Source organism: Vipera berus, assembly GCF_964194415.1.
Source record: "Vipera berus genome assembly, chromosome: 1".
NCBI lineage: Eukaryota > Metazoa > Chordata > Lepidosauria > Squamata > Viperidae > Vipera > Vipera berus.
Window position 1 is genome coordinate 31,327,556 of NC_138202.1, and position 12,506 is coordinate 31,340,061.

Consider the following 12,506-nt stretch of genomic DNA (forward strand, 5'->3'; position numbering starts at 1 on the left):
TATGAAAATGAACCAGACATGTAGACCACTCAAGCATATGACTTGGTCTAAAGTGAGTGGGCAATATTCAGAAATGTTTAAACATCTTGTTCAATAACAGTGTTTAATAAGAATTCTGGGCTGACATAAATAAGACTATATATATTCCACAAGATGGAGAACAAAGACAGGTACTGGATGAAAATTTAGTTTCCTGGTATTTTCAGCAGCTCTTTCCCACCCCCAATCACCCAGAAAGAAATTGAGCTAATTGTTATATTTCAGCTAAATGCTCAAATTTTGGAAGCTAAAGGTTTAGCTGGTGAAGGGTGTTAATGCTAAGGAGAACTCTTTGCTATTTACTAGCTTAACTAAAACAAGCAGAAATGCAGAATACAGCAATTGTGAAAACATTCTCCCAAATAAAAGGATTTATGAGGATTGTTCAATTTGGTTAATTTGTAACAATTTCAAAACCAAGTCATATTGGGCGCATTCATTTTTCAAGAACAGAAGTTGATTACATATGCAAAATTACTTTCCCTGAATTCTCAAAATAGAAAAAAAGGAACCACACAATTGTCTAACAATATTCAGTAAAAAATTTACCAGGCAGTTTTATGGTAACTTTTCTGCCTGTCTCTTTGCAGCACTTTCTTCATAATTTGGGAATGATACTAGTATATTTTGCAAGGGTGAAATAAAGATGACATAGAATTATCATGGCCTGGCAAGACATAGTTTAAGTATAATGTAATGTACAACTGACTGGATGGCACATATTAAGTCATAAAACATGGTGCACAAATAACGCCTACGCTTGCTAAGCCAAAAAATAAAGGAAATTAATGTAATGCAATTAATAGTAATTGGGGTGAACTTGGAACAGCCTGCCTTCAGGAGTTGTGGGTACTCCACCACTGGAGATTTTAAGGAAGAGATTGGACACCACTTGTCTGAAATAGTATAATGTCTCCTGCTTGAGCAGGGGGTTAGACTAGAAAACCTCCAAGGTCCTTTCCAACTCTGTTATTCCATTTTTATCTAGTCCAGAAAAGGCACTCAGAACTCCTCTATGGCTATAGTCACCTGATCACTCAATTAGCTATCATTGTCTCTAGCACTGATGATGTTATCTAGTTTGGGTAATGAAATGTTTGCAAGAAAACAGCCAAACTCAGAGAGCAACAAGGACTCCCTCCCCAAAACTCTTGATGCTTTGCCATCAAGTCATTTTTGATTCTTAGCGATCATAGATAAACCTCCTAAGAACTGCCATACATATACATATACATATACATATACATATACATATACATATACATATACATATACATATACATATACATATACATATACATATACATATACATATACATATACATATAAAGAGCCTTGGTGGAGCAGTGGGCTAATGCCTCCTTCAGTAACACCAGCTGCCTGCAATTAGTGCAGGTTCGCATCCCACCAGGCTCAAGGTTGACTCAGCCTTCCATCCTTCCGAGGTAGGTAAAATGAGGACCCAGATTGTTGGGGGCAATAAGCTGACTTTGTAATAATGCCGCTTGGGGTGTGTGTGAAAGCCCTAACAAGCAGGCATATACATAGAATGAAGGCTACTGCTAAGCTTGTAAGCCGCCCTGAGTCTTCTGAGAAGGGCGGGATATAAATGTAATACACACACACACACACACACACATATATACATACACGTATATCTACAGCCCTTTCTCTCTTACAACAGGGGTAGGGTGGGGGTGAAGAGTGCAGTGCAAACTACTTCATAAGGTCCCCCTCAAGCGTTTATCCCTTAAAGAAGAATTTTAATAACATCCTTGTCCTCCACCTTGAATTCTAAGTATTTTTCCGTAGGAAGAGCATTGCCCTGCATCCACTGCCCTCCAACTCCACTCATCCACCTAGGGAAAAGATGAGGGAAAAGGGAAACACCTCGCGCACCGCCCGTTCTTTTCTAGTTTCCGCATGCATTTCCCCGCCGGCTGGCTCTTTGCCCGCGCTCCCCTTCTTTCTTTTCGCTCCTTCCTTCTCGGCTTCCCTGCGGGGTTAACAGCGCGCCGTCATCCGAGGCTGAAGTAGCGGCAACCCGGCATGGAATCGATCGAGGAACTGGCTCTCGGACCTTGCGTCGCCTCCCAATATTTGCGGCCTTTTCGCCTCCGATACCGCCAGGTAAGCAGGTTAGGTGAGAAGGCCACGAGAGAAGCCGCCGCCTTCTTCAGGAGCGCCGAGCTAGCCCACTTCCGCTGAAGAGCTTAGGCTACTACGCAGAGCCGCTGCTGAGAAAGGCCTACTTTTGGCTCTTCCGCAGGCGCAGCTATGGAGGCGGCGGGAGGGTTGGGCTTTCCTATCCTCACTAGAGTCGCTACTGGTGGATGGGGAAAGGGTTGGTGGGGATTTAGGGCCCAGGGATGGATGGACCTTACAGGCCGGCAGAGTAAGCCTGTGGGTACCGGGTCAGAAGCAACTTTTTCTTCATAGGGTTGCCCCTTCCCCCCCCCCCCCCTTAGCAAAACTCCTGACACTTAGGATTGAGCGTTTTCGAATGCCGGCAGAATTTCTTCCACAAGAAGAAAAGTGCATTATCTTTATTTAGTTAAATGGTCTTTGCAATGATTGCCTTTGAACACAGGCACGGGGATTCTTTTTTCCTCTTTTATGGGTGCAACGTCGCGTGGTTGTACAATGGGCTTAGCTACTTTGCTGTGTGCCCTTTCTCTTGAGCATGCTTCAGGTTTTTGTTTTGTTTTGTTTTTGTTTTAAATGGGCAAATTCGGGAATATGGGAATAACATCTGGTCCTATAGATCAGAACACCCCCAACCTTTTGAGCACCAGGGACCAGTTCCGTGGAGAGAGATTTTTCTGTGGACCGGAGGGGGTGTGGTTTCATGTACTGCCTGCATCCCGCAGATAGGGCTTTGCTTGTTTGCGTGGCCCGGTTTCTGGCATGCCGCGGCCTGGTGCCGGTCCAGGGACTGGGGGTTGGGGACCCCTGCTATAGATGTTTGAGGGATGGCTTGAGATCAGAAAATGAGTAGGGATTGTTTTACTGCACCACTCTACTAATTTAGCTCTTTCTGTACTTTTATTTACTGCAGAATTTATACCCACATGCCCCTAGTCCAGCGGTAGGCAACCTCGGCTCTTTTATGACTCATGGACTTCAACTCCCAGAATTCCTGAGTCAGCTGACTCAGGAATTCTGGGAGTTGAAGTCCATGAGTCATAAAAGAGCCGAGGTTGCCTCCCCCTGCCTTAGTCTCTGCATTGGGCAACACAACTAGCATATTTGTATGTATCGGGAGTATCAACCAGAATTAATCTCCCTATCTTCTGATATACTTTTCCAACAATTGTTCCAAAATATACAATGCTGACTGGGACAATAGAATTCTGACTAGAATTCTCTGTATTAGTAAAGATTAATTTCAAGTTCAATTTAAAACTGTCAAAACTCACCTATTCACCCTTTTCAGACTGTCCTGAAAAATCCTGCTAGGTTAATGCATATAAAACACCTTGGTATGGCTATAATGAGAGCAAGAGTTGCAAAATGGCTACCATGTAAGACCTGAGTTTTGTTTCCATTCACTGGGTAGTATTCCTTGAATAAATTGACAGTTATATAAAGCTATTGAATGAATGAAAGATTATGTCTGCTTTTCCAAAGGCTTTCCTGCATTTTATGTTTGTGTAAGTCAGGTGGGGGCAAGGTACCCAGTGATGAAGGTTGACCATAGATACATTACTTTCAGTGAGTATTCCAGTAGTGATCTTAGTATGAGGCTTTAATCTCTTTAATAATAGGGTAAAATATGCAATTGAATAGAAGCACATAATACATTAAGCTATGCATCATAGTTTATAGAATAGTTGATTTCATAGAACATATTAAGTTATGACTTAGTGTGTTTTCTGAACCAAACCAATTGTAGTTAGCTCAGCAAACCATGTATAAACACAGCAAGTTTTTGACTCAATTAATAGATCGTGCTAAACCATATTTTAAATATAACCAACAGTGCTTTATGATCAATGAGATGATTCAAGCCTTCTAATAAAATTTATTTGGTTTTGGTTTAGTATGCTTTGTCAAATTAGCTGATTGTAGTTTACTTAATATTTTACTAGTAAACCAAACATGAATTAGTGCAATCTACAAACCCTGTCCATATGTTCAACTTTCAAGGCATAAGATTAATTCTTAGCCTCCCTTTAAATAGCAAGGCTAGGAAAATTCTGTCTGATCTGTCAAACTATTATTACAAGAAAACAATTTGAGTAGATGGACAATTTGAGTAGTTTAAAGCTGCTTTATAGTTAGTGGTTCTCTGAATTAATACTCAGAATCTTTAAAAATATATAATTCAGTATTGTGCTTTGTGAGAATATCAATTATTATTTATTAGCTTATTGATTCTATTATAAATACAATGTATATGAATATCCCAGTTGAAAGATTCCTTGAGAAAGGAAGTAAATAATTCTAGTATCTAAATGGAATCTTTTACCTTTTAGAAGCATAACTTTAAAAGTGTAACTTTTTTTATGTGAATAGTTGTACCTGGATAAATTCTGCCTTATTTGGACTTACTATTGTAAATTGTAATATCTGCATTTCTGTAAGATATTCTGGGTACATTTATTACTTCTTGATAGATTCTCATAACATCTTTGTTTATTAGATGCATATAATTTTATGTAGTGAAATCAAATCTTGAGAATGAAATGACATTTGTGTACTTTTATTATGATTAAGCTTTCCAAATGGTTACAGCTAGGAATATTGCTAAATACATTAATTGAACAATTGTAAATGCATACTTCAGTAGTTTCTTGCATAAATATATGCTATTAAGAATATAAAAAGAGCACAAATTTTGAGTTCTTTTGAGGAAATGATTTCAATAATTTCAAAATCTTACAGAGAATCCTAAAATTCATAGTATTTGGTGTTATGTACTGGGCTCTTGTGAAATACCATGTGGGTTGCTGGAGCAGCTAACGGCTCTCTAGCAACCCAGACTACTAGTCTCCTGTGCTGCAATTGGCTATCTCCAGGCGGCAATGGTTGATTCAAACCTATTGGCCGCCTATGGGCTAGACCAGGGGTCAGCAACCTGAAACAGTGAAAGAGCCACTCGGAACCGGTTCCCTCACAAAAGGAAAAACTGGGAGCCACAAAAAAATGTGTGCGCATGCGTGTACATGCACACATGCACAGAACAGGGTTTGACTGAAGAGTGGAGCCAAGGCGAAATATGCACCTACCCTGCATATTTGAATTGATTGGTTGAAATTTTTTAGTCCCACTTTTTTTTTTTGGACTGCACATGGCAGAGGACTGGGAGCCGCAGGAGACAGCTGAAAGAGCCGCATGCGGCTCCGGAGCCGTGGGTTGCAGACCTGTGGGCTAGACTACATATTGCGGCTAGTTGCAGGCAATTCCCCAGTACAGTTCCAGCACGAAATAAACAATGAGTTACCCTGTACTCCGTTCTGCATCGTCATTCCTGCACCAAAGAACCCGCTATTTAACAGTTGGAATTCTGTTTAATTACATTTCAGTAATCAAGGAGGAGGCTCTCCAAATTGCACTTTAGTTATGTATAAGGAAGAAGAATCCTATTCAGCAATAAAGGTGGAAAAAACAAGATGCCAGAAGAATCAGGAATAAACAGCAACTCAGTTTTCATTTTAAGTTTACTCTTCCCTGATCAGACATACCTGGAAAAGGACCTTAATAGCATCAATTTCTTGGCCCAAAATTGAGATAACAAACAAGAATCTATGTGTGTATGTATGTGCCTTCAAGTCAGTTTTAATTCCCTTTGACTGTCTGGACTAGTTCCGGCAATTATGGTAAGATTTTTTGGAGGTGATTTCCCATTATCATCTTCTTATGTCTGAAAAAAGATGACTGGTCTGAAGTCGCTGAAGCATGCCTGGAACTCACAGTCTCTTGATTTCTAACCTATTGCCTAACCATGACATCAAATTGACTCTAATATAGCAGCATATAATCAGCATATTGATAACACCTGATCATCAGATTACCTAACCCAGCAGCTTCATGTAAATGATGATCAGGAAGGCTGGGACAGTTGAGGCATCATGAAAGTCAGAAGCTTTTGGCTTCACACACAAATCAAGTGGAACCTGTTATGTATTGGGCTCAATGGTAACACCACATGGTAATCTGGAGCAGCTAACGGCTCTCCAGCAACTCAGACACCCTGTCTCCAGGCCTGCTATTGGCTGCCCCTATGCGGCAATGGGTTGCTTTAAACCTATTGGCTGCCGCCTAGGGGCCAGGCTATAAATTGCTGCAGGCTGCAGCCCAATTTTCAGTTCAGATCCTGCAAGCAATAAACCATGAGCTTTGCTGAACTCACTTGCCTCGTCTCCTTTCCTGCGTAACGAACCCATCACAACACTGACGACGAAGGTGGGATCCTGCTTCTCCAAAAGAGCTGAAGTTCACTAGGGGAGAGGCAGCGCACGCCTGGCAGGAAAAAGGCATTTCCCCCCCCCCTACGGTCGGCTAGCCAGACACGCTAGTGACCGTGTGCTTAGTGGATCAATCCCTGGGCCTTGGAGAAGCAGGATCAGAAGACGCAGGAACCAGCCGAGAAGACCAGAAAATGGCCAAGGTCGGAAGGCTTCGTGAATTCGACATCAAGCTTCCAGAGGGATGGCCATCCTACTTGTCCCAGGTAGAAAACTACCTCCAGGCCAACCAAGTCACAGAAGATGGGTTGAAGGCCGCCACGCTGCTCTGTGTGTGCGGCCCAGCCACATTCGACCTGGCCGAAAATCTGTTCACCCCGACGCTGCTGGAGTCATGCTGAACTTAAGAAGAAGCTAGGAGAACATTTCCAGCCAAAGATGTCGGTGATTGCCTGGTGTTACAAATTCGAACTGCGAATGCAGCAGCCTGGTGAGACAGCATCAGAATACATCGCGGCCTTGAGGCAGGCCGCACGCCTGTGTAAGTTTTCCGATGTAGAAGAGCGACTGTGAGACCGGCTCATCTGCGGCCTACGGAACCGAACACTCAAAGACTTTTTGCTAGACCGAATTTAACCTTCTCGGAAGCCCAGGATGAAGTTATGGCAGACAAAACCGCTGGGGGTGCAGTCCAAACAGTCCAGCCCGCCAAAACAACAAAACACGAAGAAACAGTCCACCACGAAGATGCCAAACGCTCAGAGGAATCTTCAGAGGAAGAAGATCCTGAAGTCAACAAGCTACACAAGCAGCCCGACGCACAGCACCGCAGCAGCAAGCAATAGCAAGAGGCTCCTTACAAGGCAGTTCTCTTACCTAGATGTAAAGGTTGTGGCAGCAGCCACCAACGCGCTGATTGGAGATTCCAGTCAGCCACGTACAAGGCCTGCGACAAAACAGGCCACATCGCAGCAGTTTGCAGAGCTCACCAGAGGGACCGGCCACCGAAACACCAGTCGGATGGTCCGACCAGGAGAGGTACTGGGGCCCAGGGACCGTTTAGTGTGGGGTTTTGTAAAAGCCGCAGAAGTGTATGCCACACCGGGGCCTGACGTCCCCTCAAACAAAAATTTAAACTGCTGGTAGAGCTACAAGGTGTCCCCTGTAAAATGGAGTTGGACACAGGATCTGCCGTCTCCATTATTTCCCTGGACACTTTTAATTTTGTGTGCAGTCGCAGTAGAAAATGGGCCAAGCTAAGGCCCTCCGACATAATTTTAACTGATTTTCAAAACACTCAAGTCAAAGTTAAGGGGGAAGCCACCTTGGCCGTAAAATTTAAGGGGTTTTATGGGCACCTGGATGTCATAGTAGTAGGGGGCCAGAGAACGAGTCTAATAGGACTTGATTGGTTTGATGCTTTAGGCATTCAAGTAACCGGTATCAACTGGACACAAGCTGCAAATCTAACGTAGTTTGCGAGGACTTTGCAGATGTTTTTGATTCAGCCCTAGGAACATACACAGGCCCGCCTATCTCGTTCAAGCTAGATCCCAACGTGGTCCCCATTAGGGTTAAGCCTCAAAGGGTCCCCTTTGCCCTCAAACATAAAATTGACTCAGAAATAGACAAGCTTGTAGAACAGGGCGTTTTACAACCAGTTGATGGTGGGGAGTGGGAAACTCCTATAATCACACCACTTAAGGCCAACGGAAAAATTAGAATATGTGCAGACTATAAATGTACAATTAACAAAGCCCTTAAGCACATTTTAGCTTCTTTGCAAGGGGGCACTATTTTCGCAAAATTAGATTTGGCACAGGTCTATCAGCAATTGCCGGTTGATGAGGCCACAGCCGTGGCTCAGACGATCGTGACTCACAGGGGCTTTCAAAGTGAAGCGTTTACAATTTGGAGTTAGCATTGCTCCAGGCATTTTCTAGGGAATCATGGAACACACACTTAAAAACATTCAGGGCGTTTGTCCTTATTTTGATGATGTATTTATTGCTGGGGAATCTACAGAAGTGTTAGCCAGCAGGCTCAGGGCTGTCCTACAGAGGCTTCGCGAAGCAGGCCTCAAATTAAAAAAGAGTAAATGTAGTATTGGGGTCTCTTCGACTGAATTTCTGGGATTTCGAATTGATGCTAACGGCATTCACCCTGCTGAATCCAAAGTGAAGGCCATTAAATTGGCTCCTTGTCCTAAATCCAAAGGAGAGCTACAAGCATTCTTGGGCCTCCTCAACTTCTACCATGCATTTCTACCTAACAAGGCCACATTGGCAGAGCCTCTTCACAGGCTCTTAGATAAAAAAGCTCCATGGAAATGGACCAGCATTCACAGGAAGTTTCCAGGACCTAAAGGCACTATTGTCAGTAAAATCTACTGTAACTCATTTTAGAGAGTTTAAACCAGTTTGTTTAGCATGTGATGCATCTCCTTATGGGGTGGGGGCAGTCTTGAGTCATTTAGAAAAGAATGGAACACAAGTCCCTATTGTATTTTATTCAAGGACACTGTCCTCTGCTGAGCGTAACTATGCTCAAATTGACAAAGAGGCCTTAGCCATTGTAGCAGAAATAAAAAAAATCCATGACTATTTATATGGCAGGGACTTCATGGTCTTCACAGAGCACAAACCACTGTTGGGACTTTTCACAACAGACAAACAAACTCCCCACATACTTTCCCCAAGAATGTTGAGATGGTCTATTTTCTTATCTGCATACACATTTAAGCTGGTTCACAAACCCGGCAAAGAAATGGGCCATGCAGATGGCCTGAGCAGATTCCCACTGCCACTAACGGAACCAGACCCAGCCCCTGCGGCCAGAATCCTGTCCATTCAGGACCTGCCAGAATTTCCCCTCCACGCTGGGGACATAGCTACAGAAACAGCTACAGATAAAACACTTAGTAGAGTGCTTTCATGGGTACACACGGGGTGGTTAGATAAAAGCCCAGGCTCTGAGTTCCAGAGTTACTTTGTCAGAAGACATGAGCTATCAGCTCACAAGGGGTGCATCCTTTGGGGGAACAGAGTCATAATTCCCTCTTCACTGAGAGATAGAGTTTTACAGTCACTATATGAAGGCCATCCAGGCATTGTCATAATGAAAGCTTTAGCAAGAAGCTACCTTTGGTGGCCTGGCCTAGACAAGGACATTGAGGCACAAGTACATGGATGTTATACATGCCAGCAATCTAGGCCTGAAATGCCACACACTCCAGTTCACAGGTGGGAGGAAACGCACACTCCTTGGTCTGGAATTCACATAGACTACAATGGGCCCTTTCAGGGACAGCTCTTCCTCATAGTGGTAGACAGCCACTCCAAATGGCTTGAAGTAATCCCAGTTGGACCATCCAGGTGCTGAGAAAACTCTTTGCCACACATGGGTTGCCAGATGTCTTAGTTTCAGACAATGGGGCCCAATTCACTGCTGCTGAATTTCAGGCCTTCCTAAGAGCAAACCTTATCAGACACGCAACATCTGCCCTTTTTCACCCGTCTTCTAATGGTCAAGCTGAATGTATGGTGAGGACCACAAAGGAGTCACTTAAACGCATAGTTACAGGGGACTGGCATCACAGACTGGCAGATTTTTTACTTTGCCAGCATTCTACGCCCTGCACTGCTACAGGCAAAAGTCCTGCAGAACTTCATTGGGGGAGGTGACTGATCACTAAACTGGATAGGTTGCATCCAGATAGAGTGGCAGCAGAAGCCTCTCGACCAAAACCCCCAAGGGAGCTGCAAATGGGCAATTGGGTTTGGGCCAGAAACTATGGACATGGGAATCTGTGGGTTCCTGGTAAAATTACCAAATCATCTGGTCCCCTTTCTTACGAAGTGGGGCTGGAGGGAGGGCAAGTTGTCAGATGCCACATTGATCAACTCAGAAAATGGTTTCCAGAACGGCCACTAAGTGAGGACTGCATCCTCCCAAAGTCCCCAAACTTGCAGCCAAGCCAGCCCATACATGGACTCTCAAGACTCTTCCTTCATAAGCAATGAGGAACTGAGTGTAGAGGAGGGGAGTCCAGAAGTGCAACATGGATCCCCTGACAGAGCAAGCCAACCAGATTTCAACAACCGCTGTGCTGACTCTGCTGTTCAGTCTGACTCTGGGGTGGGCCAACCTGGAGAGGCCAGCCAGAGAGCATCTAATTCCTTTGACTCAAGTGCATCAAGGAACACTGGTCTGCCAGGCCCGATGGTAGACCAGAAAGTGACTGGAACCCTGAGGCATTCTACAAGGGCATGCAAGCCTCCTACTTATCTAGCTGATTATGTTGTAAAATAAAGGAACTATAATGTTGTCTTGTCACTGTACCAAAACAATATTGGAGCTATGATGTTAACTGTCTACAATGCTGTTAATGGAAGCCTATTCATTATGGTGTTAAAATTGTGTAACTTGGCTAACTGATGCTATGATGTTAAATCTTGTAACTTGTATTGTTTGCTAAATTGTTGCTTTGATGTTGTCTGTTCTAAGAGGGGAGGGGTGTTATGTATTGGGCTCAACGGTAACACCACGTGGTAAGGTGGAGCAGCTAACGGCTCTCCAGCAACTCAGACACCCCATCTCCAGGGCTGCTATTGGCTGCCCCTAGGTCGCAATGGGTTGCTTTATTGGCTGCCGCTTAGGGGCCAGGCTATAAATTGCTGCAGGCTGCAGTCCAATTCTCAGTTCAGATCCTGCAAGCAATAAACCATGAGCTTTGCTGAACTCACTTGCCACGTCTCCTTTCCTGCTCAACAAACTCACTACACAAAAGAACCAGTAATAGAGAAAAGAGGAGAACCACTGTAACATTGTGACTCCAATCCTAATACCTGTAGTTTGTCCAGAAGGTTACCATGATTGATGATAAAGGTTCCTGAAAAATGAAGAACCAGAACAGTTGAATCATCTGGTTGTACCAACACCATTCCAGCTTCACCAGAGATAATTGACAACCATGATCAATGATGTCATCAATATTGGGTTGAAAAATGGCTATTTGGAGAGGAGGTGTACCACTGTCTTCTTCAAGATAGGCAAAAACATTCAGTCACTCAAAGATCCATTTACTGCCTCCTGGACCTAACCACATTTTATCTTCCAGGAAGTCCTAACTAACCAAGAGGGGGATGGATCTAATAAGCAGGTAACTGAGTGGATCCTATCCATTTCCTTGGAAACTATAGGGTCAACCATTTGACAGGTACAGGATGAAATTCATATAGACATATCCTGTCTGAATCTTAACTTTGAGTGGGTCTGAACAACTTTATCCAATAAATGTCTTGGGATAGTCCTCACAGCAGGCCTGAATATGTGAACCCTCCCTTCCTACTAAATACCAGGTTACCTTGAACACAGGCATTGTCTGCTATCTGGGGACCATCTGTTTGTCATAGTGCTGCTAAGGTACAGAAAATCAATAAATGTTACCTCTAAATTACAGAACAAAGATCCACTGTCTGCTTTGCTAGCCCTACCATCTTTCTGATATATAGTTATAGTAAAATAGCTGTTTATTTATGTTTATTATTCTCACCTTATACTTTCTTGAAGAAGCTTACCAATAAACTTCATTTTAACACTGCAGATATTTCTCATTCTATGTAAGCATATTTGTATGTGAACATAGTTTTCTTTGTCCTTTTTTAGTTAAAAAAGCTTTTTCTTTCTTTCCTCATGCATTTACTTTCTTTAATCATGTCCCTTTACACATTGACCAGAATTTCATTAATGTATTAACAGCCAAGTTTAAACGAACTTTAAAAAGTTAGTTTTCTTCAGTCATCTACTTAATAGCACACTAAAGTCATGAGCTCTGATCGAATCAACATTAATTATTTGCTTCAAGTTTTTTTTTGCTGGATCACAATCTTCTGAACATTTTGTATGAAGCCTGGGAGAGAGCAGCTGGCTTGGACATGGGTTGATGCCCCAGTTGACAGATTGTTGGATTAGAAAGAATATCAAAGGCAGCAGGCAAGATTAGGGATAAGTGAACTTCTAACAGCAGTTTCTGAGGAGAAGAGAACAGATGATAAA

General features: G+C 43.2%; 1 protein-coding gene across 1 annotated transcript in view; it reads left to right on the forward strand.

Moving 5' to 3' along the window:
- The first annotated feature begins 1,868 nt into the window (after positions 1-1,868).
- NUDT14 (nudix hydrolase 14) overlaps positions 1,869-12,506 on the forward strand; it is a 52,927-nt gene continuing 42,289 nt past the window's right edge. Inside the window, exon 1 of the mRNA XM_081314036.1 lies at positions 1,869-2,169. Within this exon, the coding sequence (XP_081170162.1) occupies positions 2,089-2,169 (81 nt within the window). The 5' untranslated portion in view covers positions 1,869-2,088. The remainder of the gene's footprint in view (positions 2,170-12,506) is intronic.